This window comes from Mustelus asterias, unplaced genomic scaffold (assembly GCF_964213995.1).
Source record: "Mustelus asterias unplaced genomic scaffold, sMusAst1.hap1.1 HAP1_SCAFFOLD_2668, whole genome shotgun sequence".
In the NCBI taxonomy this organism is placed as follows: domain Eukaryota; kingdom Metazoa; phylum Chordata; class Chondrichthyes; order Carcharhiniformes; family Triakidae; genus Mustelus; species Mustelus asterias.
The window spans coordinates 22,435-43,967 of record NW_027592613.1 but is presented as its reverse complement, the minus strand read 5'-3'; the positions used below and the strand labels follow the sequence as shown (position 1 = coordinate 43,967).

The 21,533-nt window shown below is 48.3% G+C and overlaps 1 protein-coding gene across 1 annotated transcript in view; it reads right to left on the bottom strand.

The window, feature by feature from the left end:
• Positions 1 to 677: 677 nt before the first annotated feature.
• The window catches only part of cenpq (centromere protein Q), a 35,562-nt gene continuing 14,706 nt past the window's right edge, over positions 678 to 21,533 (bottom strand). Inside the window, exons 4-8 of the mRNA XM_078207740.1 lie at positions 19,787 to 19,855; positions 17,022 to 17,151; positions 8,192 to 8,311; positions 5,383 to 5,451; positions 678 to 937 (exon numbers count right to left, since the gene is read on the bottom strand). Of these exons, the coding sequence (XP_078063866.1) occupies positions 788 to 937; positions 5,383 to 5,451; positions 8,192 to 8,311; positions 17,022 to 17,151; positions 19,787 to 19,855 (538 nt within the window). The 3' untranslated portion in view covers positions 678 to 787. The remainder of the gene's footprint in view (positions 938 to 5,382; positions 5,452 to 8,191; positions 8,312 to 17,021; positions 17,152 to 19,786; positions 19,856 to 21,533) is intronic.

Here is a 21,533-nt window from a genome sequence, read left to right as displayed (position 1 = left end):
GTAACCTCCTCCAACCCCCTACCACTTTCCCTATCTCTGTAACCTCCTCCAACCCCCTACCACTCTCCCTATCTCCGTAACCTCCTCCAACCCCCCTACCACTCTCCCTATCTCTGTAACCTCCTCCAACCCCCTACCATTCTCCCTATCTCTGTAACCTCCTCCAACCCCCTACCACTCTCCCTATCTCTGTAACCTCCTCCAACCCCCTACCACTCTCCCTATCTCTGTAACCTCCTACAGTCCCCATAACATGTTCTGAAATCTCCGCTCTTTTCCAATTCTGGTCTTGTGTGCCCTCCCAGTTTCTACGGCCCTCCATTGGCATCTGCACCTTTAGCTGCCTGGGCCCCTCTGCTCTGGGTTTCCCTCCTTTCTCTATTTCTCACTCTCTCCTAAAGACATTCCTGAAAAGTGGTGTGTTGGGACGTGTGTAAAAGGCGCTATATAAATGCAAAGCAGTACTGGTTAAATGTGTGGAGTGTGTGAGAGGCATCTGATTGAGATGTGAGGGATAATATTTATCATAAAAGGGGACAAGTCTGTCACCTGATAAGACATCCCTGTCAACTTTACTTCAGAATAAATCTGGCACACAGTAACAGATACCTGATTGGTTGTTGAGTCACCGTGTCCCCCAACACAGAGAGCGGGTGAAAGATACACAGGGGTCAGCATGCAGTTAAAACTAACAGTTTATTATAAATCTGCTTCTGGATATGTATAACACCAATGCAAGGAATCGTTAAGTTAACTGTAGAGAACACAACACAAAATGAACAGCAAGTTAATTTCCGTTGCCAATAGGAGAGACACCATCAGCTTCTGTGTGGGCTCGTTCGAGGAAGGCCAACAGGTTTTGCAAGGCAGGGGAACGTTGAATTGTTTGAAGGTCCTGAAGGATTGCATCACGATTTCCGATGCCCATCAGCTTCTCCTGTGAGCACATAACAGACAGGCGGTCACAGGGGCAGCCCAGTGCAAGCTATCCTGCTTTCTCTCCCAGTGCAAGTTATCCTGCTTTCTCTCCCAGTGCAAGTTATCCTGCTTTCTCTCCCAGTGCAAGCTATCCTGCTTTCTCTCCCAGTGCAAGCTATCCTGCTTTCTCTCCCAGTGCAAGTTATCCTGCTTTCTCTCCCAGTGCAAGTTATCCTGCTTTCTCTCCCAGTGCAAGTTATCCTGCTTTCTCTCCCAGTGCAAGCTATCCTGCTTTCTCTCCCAGTGCAAGCTATCCTGCTTTCTCTCCCAGTGCAAGCTATCCTGCTTTCTCTCCCAGTGCAAGTTATCCTGCTTTCTCTCCCAGTGCAAGCTATCCTGCTTTCTCTCCCAGTGCAAGCTATCCTGCTTTCTCTCCCAGTGCAAGTTATCCTGCTTTCTCTCCCAGTGCAAGTTATCCTGCTTTCTCTCCCAGTGCAAGCTATCCTGCTTTCTCTCCCAGTGCAAGTTATCCTGCTTTCTCTCCCAGTGCAAGCTATCCTGCTTTCTCTCCCAGTGCAAGCTATCCTGCTTTCTCTCCCAGTGCAAGCTATCCTGCTTTCTCTCCCAGTGCAAGTTATCCTGCTTTCTCTCCCAGTGCAAGTTATCCTGCTTTCTCTCCCAGTGCAAGTTATCCTGCTTTCTCTCCCAGTGCAAGTTATCCTGCTTTCTCTCCCAGTGCAAGTTATCCTGCTTTCTCCCACAGCGCTGTGGGTACAGATGCTGCTCCTGTGTATCAGGATGAGTGATGTGGGGGGAAGGAGGGCTGCCGGGGGAGGGGGTGGTGCTGCAGGGGAAAGTGGCTGTAGGGGGGTTTGCGGGAGGGGTGGCTGCCGCGGGAGGGGGAACTGCCTTTGGCTTCAGCAACATTAAGTCAGGAAAGAGCTCCTGCTGTGGCTGGGGTAGCCCTTCCTGATTGCAGCTGCTGAGTCATCCCTGCAAGAGACACTGCAGGAGAGATTGTCCAGAATAGTTCCAGGGATAATTCCAATTCATTGGAGACTCTGGAGAAGGTGGATTGTTTTACTTAAAGAGCCAGGGGAGACATGACGAAAAATCTGTTTCACGCAGTGAGTTGTTATGATCTAGAACTTGGGAGCAGAACTTTCAAAAAGGGAATGGGTAAATGCCATCTTAAACATTCACTCCCTCCACCACCGACACACAGTGGCAGCCGTGTGCGCGATCCACAAGATGCAGGAACTCACCAAGGCTCCTTAGGCAGCATCTTCCAAACCAATTTGGGGCGGCACGGTAGCGCAGTGGTTAGCACTGCTGCTTCACAGCTCCAGGGTTCGATTCCCGGCTTGGGTCACTGTCTGTGTGGAGTTTGCACATTCTCCTCGTGTCTGCGTGGGTTTCCTCCGGGTGCTCCGGTTTCCTCCCACAGTACAAAGATGTGCGGGTTAGGTTGATTGGCCAGGTTAAAAATTGCCCCTTAGAGTCCTGAGATGCGTAGGTTAAGAGGGATTAGCAGGTAAGTATGTGGGGGTAGGGCCTGGGTGGGATTGTGGTCGGTGCAGACCCGATGGACCGAATGGCCTCCTTCTGCACTGTAGGGTTTCTATGATTTCTTTTTATGATTCTATGAAACCCACAATCGCTACTATCTAGAAGCACAAGGGCAGCAGATACCTGGGAACACCACCACCTGAAGGTTCCCCTCCAAGTCCCTCACCATCCTGACTTGGAAATATATCACCGTTCCTTCAGTGTCGCTGGGTCAAAATTCTGGAACTCCCTCTCTAACAGCACTGTGGGTGTACCTACACCTCAGGGACTGCAGCGGGTTCAAAGGAGGCAGCTCAGCACCACCTTCTCAAGGGGCAGTTAGGGATGGGCAATAAATGCTGGCCCAGCCAGCAACACACACACACCTTCAATGAATAAGAAAACAAAATGGGTATTTGGACAGAAACAATCTCGCTGCCCAACTCATGTTGAGTGATATCAGGGCAATGCGACTGGAGGAGCTGGAATTGTTCTCTTTAGAGCTGAGAAGGGGTAAGGTCGAATTGTTCCAGGGATAATTCCAGTTAACTGGAGTCACAGCTGAGAAAGAGGCCCTTCAGCCCATCTTGTCTGTGCTGGCCATCAAGCTATCTATCCTAATCCCATTTCCCAGCACTTGGTCCGTAGCCTTGTGTGCTCGGCCGTTTCGAGTGCTCATCGAAATGCTTCTTAAATGTTGTGAGTGTTCCTCTCTCCACCGCCCTTTCAGACAGTGAGTTCCAGATTCCCACCACCCGCTGGGTGAAAAAGCTTTTCCTTCAATCCCCTCTCAGTCTCCTGCCCCTTACCGTGAATCTCTGCCCCCTGGTTACTGACCCCTCTACTCAGGGGAAAAGTTTCTTCCTATCCACTCTATCTATGCCCCTCATAATTGTGTCCGTAGAAACTGGGATTGTTTTACTTAAAGTAAAGCCCCAGGGAGACAAAAGAGAAAAATGTTTCACGCTGCGAGTTTGTGACCTGGAACACGGTGCCTGAAATGGCAGAGGAAGCACATTCAACCGCAACTTGAAAAAGGGGAACTGGATAACGTCTCAAACAAGGGGGAAAAAAGTGCAGAGCAATGGGAAAAAAACAAAGAAAATTACAGCACAGGAACAGGCCCTTCGGCCCTCCAAGCCTGCACCGACCGTGCTGCCCGACTTTACAAAAACCCCCTACCCTTCCGGGGCCCATATCCCTCTATTCCCATCCTATTCATGTATTTGTCAAGACGCCCCTTAAAAGTCACCGTCGTATTTACTTCCACTACCTCCTGGTTCTAGGCACCCACCACCTTCTGTTCAAAAAACTTGCCTCGTACATCTCCTTTAAACCTTGCCCCTCGCACCTTAAACCTGTGCCCCCTAGTAATTGACTCTTCCACCCTGGGAAAAAGCTCCTGACTATCCACTCTGTCCATGCCCCTCATAATCTTGTAGACTTCTATCAGGTCACCCCTCAACCTCCGTCGTTCCAGTGAGAACAAACCAAGTTTCTCCAACCTCTCCTCATAGCTAATGCTCTCCATACCAAGCAACATCCTGGTAAGCCTTTTCTGTACCCTCTCCAAAGCCTCCACATCCTTCTGGTAGTGTGGCCGCCAGAATTGAACACTATATTCCAAGTGCGGCCTAACTAAGGTTCTATAAAGCTGCAACATGACTTGCCAATTTTTAAACTCAATGTCCCGGCCGATGAAGGCAAGCATGCCGTATGCCCTCTTGACTACCTTCTCCACCTGCGTTGCCACTTTCAGTGACCTGTGTACCTGTACACCCGGATCCCTCTGCATATCAATACTCTGAAGGGTTCTGCCATTTACTGTATATTTCCTAGAGCAGGGTAGTGGAGCTAATTGGATAGATTCCTTTAAAGAACCAGCACAGGTACAATGGGCCAGACGGCTGCATCATTGTATAATTTCACATTTCTAGTTATGAGAGAGGATGGGAGAGAAACGTGTTGGCCACATGATGTACAGCAGCATTGCCTTCTTCCAGCACCCTCCCTGCTTGTTCTGCTGCCCCTGCATCTCAGGAATCTTTGTTAAGAGTCTAACTAACTGAGCTGCCGGAGACAGCATTCTGCTCCACTGAAGAAGATCATTTGTGATGTGGAGATGCCGATGGTGGACTGGGGTAAACACAGTAAGAAGTCTCACAAACACCAGGTTATAGTCCAACAGATGAGGAACCTGACGAAGGAGCAGCGCTCCGAAAGCGAGTGGCTTTTGCTACCAAATAAACCTGTTGGACTTGAACCTGGAGTTGTGAGACTCCTTACTGTGGTCATTTGTGGCCAGCTGTTCCTGCTGTCTAAATGCTTGTAGTACTCAGCATCCCTGCTGTTTCTGACCTGCAGCTTAATAATTACCATTTGACACCACAGGATCTCTCTGACCCGCCTGTTGTGTTTGAAAGCTGCTATACGGTGAGTACCTGAATTCTTTAAGGCTACGTTATAATTTTTTTTGTGTTGTTCACTGGGATTTAGTGGACCGCAAGATTTTTCTGCTATTGTCAGGTGCAAAGTGCTCTTTTAGTTGGCTAATACAGGTTTTGTGAATGGGGCGGTAATACAGGAGGTCAGACTCTGACCTATCACCAGGGGTCAAATCCAATCCGAGGCACAGGGGAAGGGGTGATGAAGGGCTCCTCACTCTGACTGGGGTCCCTGGGGAGGATGGATCTGAGTGGCACAGTCAGTGACTTTTCACCAGATATTGAAATCCAGTTGCCCATTCACCTAATCCACTGACAGTTTTGCAGTGTTTTGCTTCTCCCTATAACCGCTTCCAATGCTCGCTTCGCTTCCTGTACACCATGTTCAATTTTTCAGCACTGCTCCCACCTCACAGGATGCACCTGCTTCCGTCACTTTGCTGCCTCATTTCCCCACACTGTGGGCACTAACCTGAAGGGTGGCCTGCTGGAAACTGGCTTCGGGGAGCTCGGGGAGGCTCAGAACCCCACTATCCACATTCTGCAGAAAAACAAGAGAAAGGGCTCAGAGTCCTGTGCTGAGGAGAGGACAGCTTTGTCCAAGGGCTCAGTGACAGAAACAAAAGGATTTGCATTTTACACTGTGTCTTCCACAGCCTCTGGATGTCACAATGTGCCCTGCAGTTAGTAAAGTTGGAGGGCAGGCGGAAGCCAATTTACACACAGCAAGTTTCAACAAACTGAAATCTGCAAAATGGACAGATAATTATTATTTTTTAAAGTGGTATCAATGAAGGATAAAGATTGGTTGTGACACCAGGGATATCCGCCCTGATGTTTTTCAAAGCTGTGGATCTTTATGTCCATCTGGCAGGCCTTGGGTTTAACACAGCGGTTCCCAAACTGTGGGTCGTCACCCCCCTCAGTGGGGTTGCAGGATGAGATTTTGGGGTCGTGAGCTCTGAGGCAGCAACAACAGACTGATTTTGGACAACTGCAAGGCCTCTTTAAATGGTTGTGCTTTGCCTTGTTGTCAGGCGTGGTTTAACCATCCGTTCTCTGAGGTCCGATTTCTGCTACAACCGCAGACTGTTTAAAAAGGTTGACCTTGCGTTTTTTCTGGGCAAACCCAGAGGTTTAACCCTCTCTCCGCCGTCGCTCCATAATTCTCTAAACTCTGCAATCTCCACTCCCCAGTTTTTACCCTGGAGTCACGTAAAGTCTGAGGTATGAAAAGAGGGTCACGTGGGAATAAGTTTGGGAAGCACTCTGTTCTAAAGACAGTGTAGCACTCCCTTGATAATGCGGGGGGTGGGCGGTGAGAATGCTCAAATCTCTGGAGTGGAATGAAGGTGTTTGTCTCGTGAGAAAAGGTTGATTGGGCTAGGTTGACATCCATTGGAGTTGAGGGGAATGTGAGGCGATTGTCTGAGGAGAGACTGGGTCCTCTGGGCTTGTATTCACTCCAATTTAGAAGAATGAGAGGGGATCTCATTGAAAGGTATAAAATTCTGACAGGGCTGGACAGACTGGATGCAGGGATGATGGTTCCTCTGGCTTGGGGGAGGAGGGGGGGCGGTCTAGAAGTCTTAAGATACGGGGGAAGGCCGTTTAGGACTGAGATGAGGAGAAATTTCTTTATTCAGAGGGTTGTGAACCACAGAAAACTGGAGGACAAGTCACTGATCACGTTTAAGAAGGAAATAGAGAGATTTCTGGTAAATGTGTCAAGGGGGATGGGGAGAGTGCAAGAGTATGGTGGTGACATAGAGAATCAGCCATGGTCATGTTGAATGGTGCAGGCTTGAAGGGCCGAATGGCCTGTTCCTATTTTCTATGTTTCTATCTCACAACAACATGCAAGATCCTAAGGGGGCTGGGGAGATGCCGAGAGGATGTTTCCCCCTCATGAGGGAATCTGCAACTGGGGTTCACAGTTTAAAAATAAGAGCTCTCCCAGTTGAGAAAGGAGAATTTCTTCTCTCAGAAGATGCTGGGACTCTTCCTCCGAGAGCAGTGGAGACTGGATCACTGAATATATTCATGGTCAAGTTGGACAGAATTTTGATTGACAAAGGGGCAAGCGTTCTGGGGGACGGGCTGGAAAGTGGAGTTAAGGTCAGTCAGATCAACCATGATCTCATTGGACCACAGAACAGGCTTGAGGGGCTGAATGGTCTACTCCTGTTCTGATTTTTTTATGTTAGCTTCTTGTGGAACAAAATTTATTTATTAGTGTCACAAGTAGGCTTACATTAACACTGCAATGAAGTTACTGTGAAATTCCCCTAGGTGCCTGTTCGGGTACACTGAGGGAGAATTTAGCATGGACAATGCACCTAACCAGCACGTCTTTCTGACTGTGGGAGAAAACTGGAGCAACCGGAGGAAACCCACGCAGACACGGGGAGAACGTCCAGATTCCGCACAAAGCCGGGAATCGAACCCAGGTCCCTGGCGCTGTGAGCCTTCTGATTCAGAGGCCAGAATGAGATCCACTGGGCCACAGTCGAGACTTGGTTTGGGTTACATTTCAGGAAGGTTTCAGTTTCAGAGCGTTCGGTTCATGTTGAGAGACTGGAGAAGCTGGGATTCCTCTCCTTCAAGTGGAGAATGAATCGAGATGTTCAAAACCATGAGGGGTTTCGATGGAGTAAATCAGAGAAAGGTGGTGGAAGCTGATTCAATGGCAGGAACATTAGGAGATAAGAGACAGGAGCAGGAGATGAGCACAAGGCCTTTGGATCTCGACTGTGGCTCAGTGGATCTCACTCTGGCCTCCGAATCAGAAGGCTCACAGCGCCAAGGACCTGGGTTCGATTCCCGGTTTTTTGTGGAATCTGGACGTTCTCCCGTGTCTGCGTGGGTTTCCTCCGGGTGCTCCAGTTTTCTCCCATTCACTCAGGTCACGGCCAATCTACGGTTTCGATTTCACTTGGCGTTCAACTGTCAAGAGGGAACTCGATAGCCAAGAGGGAAAGATTTGCAGGGAAATGGGGTCTGGAGGCCTGGGTTTAAATAGATAAATCTTTCATAGAGCTAGTCCAGGCAAGGCGGGCCAAATGGCCTCCTCCCTATGCTATCCCTTTTTTATTCTAATGGGTGGCAGGGTCAGGTAGCAACTCCTTTGACCTGACAACACTCGCTGCCCAGGTGAGTGAGAGAAGACCGTCCTCTTGATGAGGTAGGAGATGAGGCTCAGGGAGAATGAAAGGAGATGGTTAAGCTGTGAACAATGACAGAAGTCGCACATCAGCGGTCAGAGCAGGCGAGACACTGACCTGGAATTCATCATTTTCTGTCTCATCCAGAAAGGCTTTCAGATGACTGATCTCATCCTGCAGCTTCTCCACCTCTTCACTGTTGCGTTCCAAAGTATCGAGAGTCTTGTCCAACTCATTCTGTAGCACAGGGAAAAGTAAAGTCATCACTGTAACTTAGATGACACCACATAAGCTTCCAGAACAGGTAAGAATTGGCAACACAGATAAATGGGAGGTATCAGACATTTTGGAAGGAAGAGCAGACAGGTCATTTATTACATGGAAAGGGCGAGTCCAGACGGGGTAGAGGATAAAGGGATCGCAGTGTAAATGTTGTGCCTCAGGTTAGCAAGGCCAAGAAGAAGCAAACCAGGCACTAGCCTGTATTTCTGGAGGAATAGAATTGAAAAGTAGTTTGATTAAACCTGTCACAAACCCTTGGTGAGACTACATTTGGAGTACTCGCTGCAGTTCTCAGAGTCACAATTTTACAGCACAGAAAGAGGCCTTTCAGCCCATCATGTCTGTGCTGGCCATCAAATGCCTATCTACTCAAATCCTATTTCCCAGCACTTGTTCCGTAGCCTTGTGTGCTCAGGCGTTTCGACTGCTCATCTAAATGCTTCATAAATGTTGTGAGGATTCCGGCCTCTACCGCCCTTTCAGGCAGAGTTCCAGATTCCCACCACCCGCTGAGGGAAGAAGTATTTCCTCAAATCCCCTCTAAATCTCCTGCTCCTGACCTTAAATCTCTGTAAGAAGTCTCACAAAACCAGGTTAAAGTCCAACAGGTTTATTTGGTAGCAAATACCATAAGAGAGACAATACACATCTCTTTAACCTGTGCTTAATGCTCCCTCCACCCACATTGTCTGTATCTTTAAGACCTGGCTGGCTTTAGGGATTCGCATTCTAATCAGTATTCTGTAACTTGATTTTGTGTCTCTGTGCCCTGTTTGAGAGCACATTTCCACTCCATCTGACGAAGGAGCAGCGCTCTGAAAGCTTATGGCATTTGCTACCAAATAAACCTGTTGGACTTTAACCTGGTGTTGTGAGACTCCTTACTGTGTTCACCCCAGTCCAACGCTGGCATCTCCACATCTTAAATCTCTGCCCACTGGTTTTTTTTTAATTTATTCGTGGGACATGGGCGTCGTGGCTGGCCAGCATTTATTGCCCATCCCTAGTTGCCCTTGAGAAGGTGGTGGTTAGCTGCCTTCTTGAACCGCTGCAGTCCATGTTCTGGGGGTTGACCCCTCTACGAAGGGGAAAAGTTCCTTCCTATCCACGCTATCTATGTCCCTCGTACACCTCAATCATGTCACCTCTCAGCCTTCTCTGCGCTAAGGAAAACAACCCCAGCCTAACCAGTCGCTCTTCATAGCTGAAACGCTCCATCCCAGGCAGCATCCTGGTGATTCTCCTCTGTACTCTCTGCAATGCAATCACATCCTTCCTGTGGTGACCAGAACTGCACACAGTACTCTAGCTGTGCCCTAACAAGTGTTTAATACAGCTCCATCATAACCTCCCTGTTCTTGTATTCTGTGCCTTGCTAATAAAAGCCAGAATCCCATGTGCTTTCTTAACCCCCTTATCTACCGGTCCTGCTGTCTCCAGGAACCTATGGATATTCATCCCAAGATCCATCTGGTTCTCTGTATTTGCGAGCGAGCTACTGTTCATTATGTATTCCCTTGCCTTGTCAGTCCTCCCAAAATGCATCACCTAACGCATCTGGTCACACGTTATAAAACAGATATAAAGGCGCAAGAGAGGATGTAAAGAGGATTTACAAGCACGATACCAGAAATGTGATGGTATAAACGCCAGGATAGGATTGACACAAGGAACATAGGAATTAGGAGCAGGAGTGAGCAAATTCAGCCCTTGGAGCCTGCTCCGCCATTCAATCAGATCATGGCTGATCTCTCCCTGCTCTCCCCACCTGTTCCCCATATCCCCTTACCCCATTTTGTATTAGAAATATATCTATCTGTTTCTCAAAACCATTCAACGAATCAGACTCCACCGCGCGATGGGGCAGCGAGTTCCACAAATTCACCAGCCTCTGCGAGAAGTAGTTCCTCCTCATCTCAATTTTAAATCTACCGCCTCGCAACCTATACCTGTGACCTCCTGTTTGAGATTACCCCATAAGAGGAAACATTTGGCCCACATTTACTCTATCAATCCCTTTTAAAATTTTATATCCCTCGATCAGATCCCCTCTCATCATTCTAAACTCCAGCGAGTACAAGCCCCAAACTGTTTAATTGACACGACAAAAGATAAAAAACTGAGATGTCACCTAATAGAAATCTTTAAAATTCTGACAGGCTTTGAGAGAGGACAGAGACAATGTTCCCTCTTGTTGGGGAGGGCATAAGCAGAGGTAGTCATAAAATAAAATCACCAACAGAAGGGTTCAGGAGAAACTTCTTCACCTGAATAGTGGCGAGAATGTGGAAGTTGCAAGCACAGGAAGAGCTTGAAGTGAATAGTATCAGGGGAAGCATTCCACATTCATAGGAGATTTAGACTTTGGCAGCAGCGATACTGCCAGAACAAAAGCAGGAGGGGGAGGGGGTGAGAGAGAGAGAGAGACACGGTGAAGGATCGGAAACAGAGAGGATGAAGAATCGGGAATAGAGGGAGAGACACAGCGAATGATTCTGAAGAGAGGAACAGAAATAATGAAAGAGTGCAGGTGGAGGAAGAGCACCGTGACATACCGAAGCCCACTTACCTTCAGGGTAGGATGATTAAAGTATGGCACATGCAAAAAGAAAGTGGCAGAAGGATCAAGGTTGTTGAAACTGAAAAGCCATCTTACTGAGACAGACAAAAAAGACTGACGGAGGGACAGACTGACTCAATGATCAGACATACAGACAGGCTGAAGGATCAGAGAGAGAGGGAGCGAGAGACTGAAGGATCAGAGAGGGAGGGAGAGATAGACTGAAGGATGAGAGAGGGAGGGAGAGATAGACTGAAGGATCAGAGAGGGAGGGAGAGAGAGACTGAAGGATCAGAGAGAGAGGGAGAGATAGACTGAAGGATGAGAGAGGGAGGGAGAGATAGACTGAAGGATCAGAGAGGGAGGGAGAGATAGACTGAAGGATGAGAGAGGGAGGGAGAGATAGACTGAAGGATGAGAGAGGGAGGGAGAGATAGACTGAAGGATGAGAAAGGGAGGGAGAGATAGACTGAAGAATGAGAGAGGGAGGGAGGGAGAGATAGACTGAAGGATCAGAGAGGGAGGGAGAGATAGACTGAAGGATCAGAGAGGGACGGAGAGATAGACTGAAGGATGAGAAAGGGAGGGAGAGATAGACTGAAGGATCAGAGAGGGAGGGAGCGAGAGACTGAAGGATCAGAGAGGGAGAAATAGGCTGATTTCTAGGAGGGACAGACATACAGAAAACTGAAGTTTGACAAGTGGCTAGGTCACTTTCACCTTGAGAGTGAATGGAATGTAGACTGGGAGTTGAAAGATGAACGGACTGGGATATTGGAAATGGATGTAAGCTGGCTAGGGTTTCCTATTGGTGGACGTGTCTGCTTGCATTGTTACTGGCTGCTGGGGGAAGAATCTGATGGGCTGCCCACGTGAAGGATAGTCATTGACTTCAGGAAGCGTAGTGGAGGACATGCCCCTGTCTACATCAACAGTGAAGTGGAAAGAGTTGAGAGCTTCAAGTTTTTAGGTGTCCAGATCACCAACAACCTGTCCTGGTCCCCCCATGCCGACACTATAGTTAAGAAAGCCCCACCAACGCCTCTACTTTCTCAGGAGGCTAAGGAAACTTTCATGTCCGCTACGACTCTCACAGTCGCACCATAGAAAGCATTCTTTCTGGTTGTATCACTCCTGGTATGGCTCCTGCTCTGCCCAAGACCGTAAAAAACTACAAAGGGTTGTTGTGAACATAGCCCAATCCATCGCACAAACCAGCCCCCCATCCATTGACTCTGTCTACACTTCCCGCTGCCTCGGCAAAGCAGCCAGCATAATCAAGGACCCCATGTACCCCGGACATTCTCTCTTCCACCTTCTTCCATCAGGAAAAAGATACAAAAGCCTGAGAACACCAACTGACCCAAGAACAGCATCTCCCCTGCTGCCATCAGACTTTTGCTCATATTAAGCATCTTTCTCTGCACCCTAGCTATGACTGTAACACTACATTCTGCACCCTCTCCTTTTCTTCTCTCTGAACAGTATGCTTTGTCTGTTTAGCATGCAAGAAACAATATTTTTCACTGTATGCTGATACATGTGACAATAATAAGTCAAATCAAAACCAAATGAAAAATGCCACTTATTGTGTTTGAAGCCCAGCTGCATGCTGTGAAAAATGATGAAAGGAGAATATTATTTTCTCTCAGGTTTAGTTGGCAGACAGGGGATCCTGATTGGATTTGATCTTCCTATCATTATGCTCACCAATATGTTGTATTAACCTATCTCAATCTTCATTTTTCATTCAACATCCAAATTGGTGGAAAGAAAAGTTGGGAAAAAAGCATTCTTCCCAAATACCAAACTGATCCATTCCCAATGACTTCCTGGACTGGAAAGTCAAACCCGCATTTCTGTCAAGATTTGCCATTCGCTGCAACAGATATCAAACAAAACTTAACACGGAGCCAGATATCCCAACTGGTGACCAAAAGCTCGGCTACAGGTCAGATTTGGGGAATGTTTGAAAGGAGGTAAACTAGAGAGATGGAGAGGTTTAGGGAGGGAATTGCAGAGCTTAGCTCCCACAGTTGAAGGCACATGCCAGCATTGTGGAGTAATTAAAATCAAAGCCGGGGACGTATACAGAATCTATCAATTTAAACAAACATCCAGTCACACAAGGTCTGCCTTCATTCCATCCTGATCACAGCACAAGGTATGTGCATTCATCTGATTCCAACCCACACAAAGCCACCAAGACAGTAACAGGAAAGGCTGCAAATCCTCAGCAGGTCCAATCATGGTGAGATAAAAAGAGTTCATGTTTCAGGTTAATGGGTTTTTGTTAGTGTAATGGTATGAAGTTCCATATCACACGGGGAGTCACTGCATGTAGGAAGCTTTCAGGCCTCGTACGGCGTACCAATGCCACATGCTAACCATATCACCGGCATCTCTGCAGAGACCTTCAACGGCCTCAGGACCTCTCGAAGAAGTTTATAGCCAATTAGGTACTTTTAACAGGTTGGATGGCGATTTTTAAAATTTATTCGTTTATGGGATATGAACATCGCTGGCTAGGCCAGCATTTATTGCCCATCCCTAGCTGCCCTTGAGAAGGTAGTGGTGAGCTGTCTTCTTGAACCGCTGCAATCCCTGAGGTGTAGGTACATCCACAGTGCTGCTAGGGAGGGAATTCCAGGATTTTGACCCAGCGACAGTGAAGGAACGGTCGATATATTTCCAAGTCAGGATGGTGAGTGACTTGGAGGGGAACCTCCAGGTGGTGGTGTCCCAGGTATCTGCTGTTCTTGTCCTTCTAGATGGTAGTGGTCGTGGGTTTGGAAGGTGCTGTCTAAGGAATCTTGGTGAGTTCCTGCAGTGCAACTTGTAGATGGTACACGGCTGCTACTGAGCGTCAGTGGTGGAGGGATTGAATGTTTGTTTAAGGGGTAGCAATCAAGTGGGCTGCTTTGTCCTGGATGATATCAAGTTTCTTGAGTGTTGTTGGAGCTACACTCATCCAGACAAATGGAGAGTATTCCATCACATTCCTGACTTGTGCCTTGTAGAAGGTGGACAGACTTTGGGGAGTCAGGAGGTGAGTTACTCAGCACAGGATTCCTAGCTTTGGACCCACTCTGGTCACCACAGTATTTATATGGCTGGTCCAGTTCAGTTTCTGGTCAATGGTGCCTCCCAGGATATTAATAATGGGCGATTCAGCAATGGTAATGCCATTGAATATTAGATCCTCTCTTGTTGGAGATGGTCATTGCCTGGCACTTGTGTGGCGCGAATGTTACTTACCACCTGTCAGCTGAAGCCTGGGTATTTTCCAGGTCTTGCAGCATTTGGGCATGGACTGCTTCAGCATCTGAAGAATTGCGAATGATTCTAAACACAATGCAGTCATCAGTGAACATTCCCACTTCTGACCTGATGGCAGGAGGGTGATTGATGAAGATGGTTGGGTCGAGGACACTACCCTGAAGAACTCCTGCAGTGATGTCCTGGAAATGAGATGATGGATCTCCAATCACAACCATCTTCCTTTGTGCCTAGCATGACACAAGGCAGTCCTATGTGCCAAGTAGGACTGAGTTGAGGAGGAACTTCTTCACACAAAGGGTTGTGAATCTGTGGAATTCCCTGCCCAGTGAAGCAGTTGAGGCTACCTCATTGAATGTTTTTAAGGCAAGGATAGATAAATTTTTGAACAGTAAAGGAATTAAGGGTTATGGTGAGCGGGCGGGTAGGTGGAGCTGAGTCCACAAAAAGATCAGCCATGATCTTACTGAATGGCGGAGCAGGCTCGAGGGGCCAGGTGGCCTACTCCTGCTCCTCGTTCTTATGTCCTTTGCACCAACCAGTGCAAAGTCTTCCCTGATTTCCCCTTGCCTCCAGTTTTGCTAGGGCTCCTTGATGCCACACTCAGTCAAATGCTGTCCTGATGCCAAGGACAGTCACTCTCACCTCACCCCTGGAATTCAGCTCTTTTGTCCATGTCTGAACCTGGTGCAACAGGTTTATTTGGACAGGTTTATCCAAATAAACCTGTTGGACTTTAACCTGGTGTTGTTAAACTTCTTACTGTGTTTACCCCAGTCCAACACCGGCATCTCCACATCATGAACCTGGTGCAGCAGGAAAGGCCCACAAGCAGCAATTAGATAAACGACAGCGAATCTGTTTAAGTGGTGTTGATGAAGGACACCCGAGAGCTCTGTTCCCGCTCTTTTTTATCCCGTCATGGGATGTGGGCTTCAGACAGGGACAGCATTTGTTACCCATCCCTGGTTGCTCATGAACTGAGCAGCTTGTGAGGCCATTTCAGAGGATATGTCGCTGTGGCTCTGGAGTCACATGTAGGCCAGAGCAGGCAAGGACGGCAGATTTCTTTCTCGAAAGGGGCATTAGTGAAGCAGACAGATTTTTATATCAATTGATGATTGTTTTGTTGGTCACCGTGACTGAGACTACTTTTATATTCCAGATTTATTGATTGAATTTAAGGCTTCTGTCAGCCGGGGGCTGCACACAGATGTCAGCCTGGATTGCGGGGCTCAAATTTCTGCTGTGGGATCTCAAACATATAACCTCACCTTTTTACAGATACACCCGAGAAAGCATCCTTTCCAGATCCATCACAGCTCGGTCTGGGCTCCTGCTCCGACCAACACCACAAGAAACTACAAAGTGTCGTGAATGCAGCCCAATCCATCACACAAACCAGCCTCCCATCCACTGACTCCGTCTACACTTCCCACTGCCTCGGGAAAGCAGCCAGCATAATCAAGGACCCCACGTACCCCGGACATTCTCTCTTCCACCTTCTTCCGTCAGGAAAAACATACAAAGTCTGAGGTCACGTACCAACCGACTCAAGAACAGCTTCTTCCCTGCTGCTGTCAGACTTTTGAATGGACCTACCTCGCATTCAGTTGATCTTTCTCTACACCCTAGCTATGACTGTAACACTACATTCTGCACTCTTTCCTTTCCTTCTCCCCTATGTATTCCACGAAAGGTATGCTTTGTCTGTATAGCGTGCAAGAAACAATACTTTTCACTGTATAAATGAGGGAGAGATAGTATTACTGACTGAGCTAAGCTTGACACGATTAAAGGCCTGGGCATAATGGTACTCTTTAGATGAAGTTGCTGCCTGAAAGGTTGCGGTCCCAAGCTCTGGCCTCTTGGTTCACCTGCCATGTTATTTTTGCAGAACTCAAACCAGGAAACCAATCGGATATGTAACCGAGTTGCTATGGCCTTGTGCAGTGTCTTGTCAAACTGTCCACCGGCATTGTTCCACAGCACCCAGAGTTAACAGAGACATTTAAAACTATCGAGCAAAGAGTTCTCACTGGCGCGAAGGTCAGTAACCAGAGGACACTGATTTAAGATAAGTGATGAAAGCATGAGAGGGGGTCATGAGGAGAATTTGTTTTGTGATGTGGAACAAATATATTAAATCCTGAGGGGAATGCCAGGTTGGATGCCGAAAGGATGTTTCCTCTTGTGGGGGAGTGAAGAACTAGGGGACACAGTTGGGGTCTCCCATTTAAGACGGAGATGGAAAGGAATTTCTTCTCTCAGAGGGTGGTTAATCTTTGGAATTCCCTTCCTCAGAGAGCTGGGTGGCTGGATTTATTCAAGGCTGAATTGGATAGCTTTTTGATTGGTAATGGTTGTGGAAAACAGGAAGGCAAGTGGAGTTTGAGCCCACAATCGGATCAGCCTTGATCTTATTGACTGGCGGAGCAAGTTTGAGAGACCGAATGGCGGTCCCCTGTTCCGAGCTCTTTGTGTTCTTGTGGAACACTGCCTGGAAGGGCGGTGGCTGCAGGTTCAATAATTCCTTCCAAAAGAGGAGTTGGAGAAATACTTGGAAGAGGGGAAAATGTGCAGGGCTTGGGAAGGGCTGAAGTGGAGAGCTCTTGACAACACAATGGGTGAAGTGGCCTCCTTCTGTAAACTATGGAGATGGAGACTGGGACCCACCTATCGCCCCTTTACTGACTGTAAGATATCAGAGCAGTATTAGGCCATTCGGCCCATTGAATCTGCTCCGCCATTCGATCATGGCGGATGTGTTTCTCAGCCCCATTCTCCTGTTTAACGATGAGGGGATGTTGTGCAGGATTGAAATACCTGCAGCATTTGCAGGGAAGCCTCATCCTCTCGCAGGTGTTCTTCCTGGAATGCACAAGACTTCTTGATGTTTTTTAAATCTTTCAGTTTGCTCACAGGGGCTTGGATAGAAGAACATCGATCCAGAAACCTAGAAACAAAGGAGGCAGCAATGTTACTGGGCTCGGGTGATAATGCCCCAAACGCTGAGAGTTTCACTCTGGACTCAGACCCTGGCTGCTGAACAAGCTCAATGCTTGGGACTGTCCTCAGGAGGTGGCCACCTTCATGGCAGGAAGGAGCCTCAGAGGGCATTGCAACCCTGTCTGCATATTACAAGTCATGTTTCAGCTGTGTAAACCGCTGCTTAGACCACATCTGCGTAGAGTTCTGGACACCTAACCGAAGGGAACATATATTAGCCTGGAAGGGAGTGGGTTACCTCTGACTCAAAACATAAAAGGAGAGAGTACACAAAACAGCATTTGTATTCTCAGGAATTCATAAGGTAAAGGGGTGACTGCTCACGGTTTTCAAGATATGAAGTGGAGCAGATAGGATCGAGAGGGATAAACTATTTCCCCTGGTTGGGGATTCTAGGATGAGTGGACGAGTGGACGAGTTAGCAAACATTTCTACTCACAGCGGGTGGTAGAAATTTGAAATTCTCTTCCGCAACCGGCATTTGATGTTTGTTCAATCGTAAATTTTAAATCGGAGACAGATCGCATTTTGTTATCCAAAGATAGGGCTATGGGGCGAAGGTGGGTCGACAGAGTGAGTTCAAAGATCAGCCATGATCTCCTTAAATTGTGCAACACAGCCTCAAGGGGGCTGAATGGCCTCCTCCTGTTCCTCTGTAATAGGCTGGAGAAGGGGCTGAATGGGGCCTCCTCCTGTTCCTGTGTAACAGGTTGGAGAAGGGGCTGAATGGCCTCCTCCTGTTCCTGTGTAACAGGCTGGAGAAGGGGCTGAATGGGGCCTCCTCCTGTTGCTGTGTAATAGGCTGGAGAAGGGGCTGAATGGCCTCCTCCTGTTCCTGTGTAACAGGCTGGAGAAGGGGCTGAATGGGGCCTCCTCCTGTTGCTGTGTAACAGGCTGGAGAAGGGGCTGAATGGCCTCCTCCTGTTCCTGTGTAACAGGCTGGAGAAGGGGCTGAATGGCCTCCTCCTGTTCCTGTGTAACAGGCTGGAGAAAGGGCTGAATGGCCTCCTCCTGTTCCTGTGTAACAGGTTGGAGAAGGGGCTGAATGGCCTCCTCCTGTTCCTGTGTAACAGGCTGGAGAAGGGGCTGAATGGGGCCTCCTCCTGTTGCTGTGTAACAGGCTGGAGAAGGGGCTGAATGGCCTCCTCCTGTTCCTGTGTAACAGACTGGAGAAGGGACTGAATGGCCTCCTCCTGTTCCTGTGTAACAGGCTGGAGAAGGGGCTGAATGGGGCCTCCTCCTGTTGCTGTGTAACAGGCTGGAGAAGGGGCTGAATGGCCTCCTCCTGTTCCTGTGTAACAGGCTGGAGAAGGGACTGAATGGCCTCCTCCTGTTCCTGTGTAACAGGCTGGAGAAGGGACTGAATGGCCTCCTCCTGTTCCTGTGTAACAGGCTCAATAGGCTAAATGGCCTCCTCCTGACCCTCCCTCAGTACTGACTGTCTGACAGTGTAAAAAAAAAGTTTAAAAACTTAAGTTGTTTACACAGAGGGTGGTGGGTGCCTGGAACTCGCTGCCGGGGGAAGTAGTAGAAGCAGCTACGATAATGACTTTTAAGGGGCATCTGGACAAATACATGAATAGGGTGGGAATAGGGGGATATGGTCCCCGGAAGGGTAGGGGGTTTTAGTTCAGTCAGGCAGCATGGTCGGTGCAGGCTTGGAAGGCCGAAGGGCCTGTTCCTGTGCTGTAATTTTCTTTGTTCTTTGTTACAGTGCAGCACTCCCTCAGTACTGACCCTCTGACAGTGCGGCACTCCCTCAGTACTGACCCTCTGACAGTGCGGCACTCCCTCAGCACTGACCCTCTGACAGTGCAGCACTCCCTCAGTACTGACCCTCTGACAGTGCGGCACTCCCTCAGTACTGACCCTCTGACAGTGCGGCACTCCCTCAGTACTGACCCTCTGACAGTGCAGCACTCCCTCAGTACTGACCCTCTGACAGTGCAGCACTCCCTCAGTACTGACCCTCTGACAGTGCAGCACTCCCTCAGTACTGACCCTATGACAGTGCAGCACTCCCTCAGCACTGACCCTCTGACAGTGCAGCACTCCCTCAGTACTGACCCTATGACAGTGCAGCACTCCCTCAGCACTGACCCTCTGACAGTGCAGCACTCCCTCAGTACTGACCCTATGACAGTGCGGCACTCCCTCAGCACTGACCCTCTGACAGTGCAGCACTCCCTCAGTACTAACCCTCTGACAGTGCGGCACTCCCTCAGCACTGCACCGAATGGTTAGCCTGGGCTTGGTGGTGAAATCTTTCCTTGAACCCTCAACCCCCCAGTTTTGAACTAAGCCAAAGGCTGACACTCAGTGACATTGAGAGCAAGAAGTTGGGTGTCTCCTCACAGCAGATTAATACTTCCAGCTGAATAGCACTGGGCTTTGGACTAGAGCTCTTGCTCAATCATTACCAATGGATTTTGAAATAGTCTTTAAAATGGTGCAACTCTTACTCAATACCTTCTGTGGCTCTCACATCTTGAAAAGTATTGCTGCTGCAAGACTAGCTTTTCATGTTATAAACCTCACATACCTGTACACTGCACACACAAGCTTCACAGCGCCCCAATTACCTTTGTCTCAAATGGCTCAGATGCTCCTGGCTGTCTTCCTTCTTGAAACCCTTCTGTGGCAAAGAATTGCTGTGGGTAATCAAAGCACATGGTTAAAAACTTCCTCTATTCAGCAGAGAGAGAGAGAGAAAGAGAAAAGAGCAAAGCAGTGTTTGGAATACTGACTGCTCCACTGTAAGGAATGGGGTCGTCAGCAGCTCGAACAGAATGAGCTCCCCCAAGCACTGAGTGCAGGGTCTGACGTTACCCAGCCACCGTTCCACATGAGCCGACCTGTTACCACTGGTGGCTCAGTGGCAGGAGGCTGCGGGTAGAAGGCAGAAATGTTTGGGGAGGCAGGTATCACTGGAGAAATCACTTCCTCAGCCCTTCACAACTGGTAATGGCATTGGCCTCACCAGTTGCCTCAGCCAAAAGTTAGTTAGGAAAGGGACGCTGGACTCGTTTTCTGAATAAAAGTCACACGTCAGAAGGTTGACCTTGTCTGGATGGACCACCAATGAGTCTTATCCACGGAGAAATTGGATCACACTGCAGGACTGGTGTATGCTGGTACACAGACAGTTGCAATGACACTAACATTTCTCAGTGTGCCTTTGCCACAGAGGGTTGTACGCATACTGGTGAGTGTTGCAAGGGGTTACAAGGAATTTACCACACAGAAACAGGCCACTCAGCCCATCTGCTCTGTTTCTGCCTCCTCCCTCCCCCCTCTCCAACTCACCTCATCAACATCTTCTCTTCTTTTAAGAACATAATAGGAGCAGGAGTAGGCCATCTAGCCCCTCAAGCTTGCTCCACCATTCAATAAGATCATGGCTGATCTGATAGTGGGTTCAGTTCCACTTACCCGCCCGCTCCCCATAACCCTTAATTCCCTTAATGGTTAAAAATCTATCTATCTGTGACTTAAACACATTTAACGAGGTAGCCCCTACTGCTTCATTGGGCAGAGAATTCCAAAGATTCACCACCCTCTGGGAGAAGAAGTTCCTCCTCAACTCTATTCTAAATTGACTCCCCCGTATTTTGAGGTTATGCCCCCTAGTTATTGTTTCCATTGTAAGTGGAAATAACCTCACTGCTTCTACCATGTCCAGCCCCTTCATTATCTTATATGTCTCTATAAGATCTCCCCTCAACCTTCTAAACTCCAATGAGTACAGGCCTAGTCTACTCAATCTCTCCTCATAAGCTAACCCCTTCATCTCCGGAATCAACCTGGTGAACCTTCTCTGTACCCCCTCCAAAGCTAATATATCCTTTCTTAAATAAGGGGACCAAAATTGTACACAGTACACTAGGTGCGGCCTCACCAGTACCTTGTACAGTTGCAGCAAGACCTCCCTGCTTTTATATTCCATCCCCTTTGCGATAAAGGCCAACATTCCATTTGCCTTCTTGATCACCTGCTGCACCTGCAAACTGAGTTTTTGTGATTCATGCACAAGGACCCCCAGGTCCCTCTGCACAGTAGCATGTTGTAATTTTTCACCGTTTAAATAATAGTCCATTTTACTATTATTCCTGCCAAAGTGGATAACCTCACACCAACGTTATACTCCATCTGCCAGATCTTTGCCCACTCACTTAGCCTATCCAAATCTCTCTGCAGACTCTCTGTGTCCCCCACGCAATTTGCTTTCCCACTCATCTTTGTGTCATCCGCAAACTTTGTTGCCCCACACTCGGTCCCCCCTCTCCCTTGTGTTTATCCAGCTTCACTTTAAAAGCACCTATGCTATTC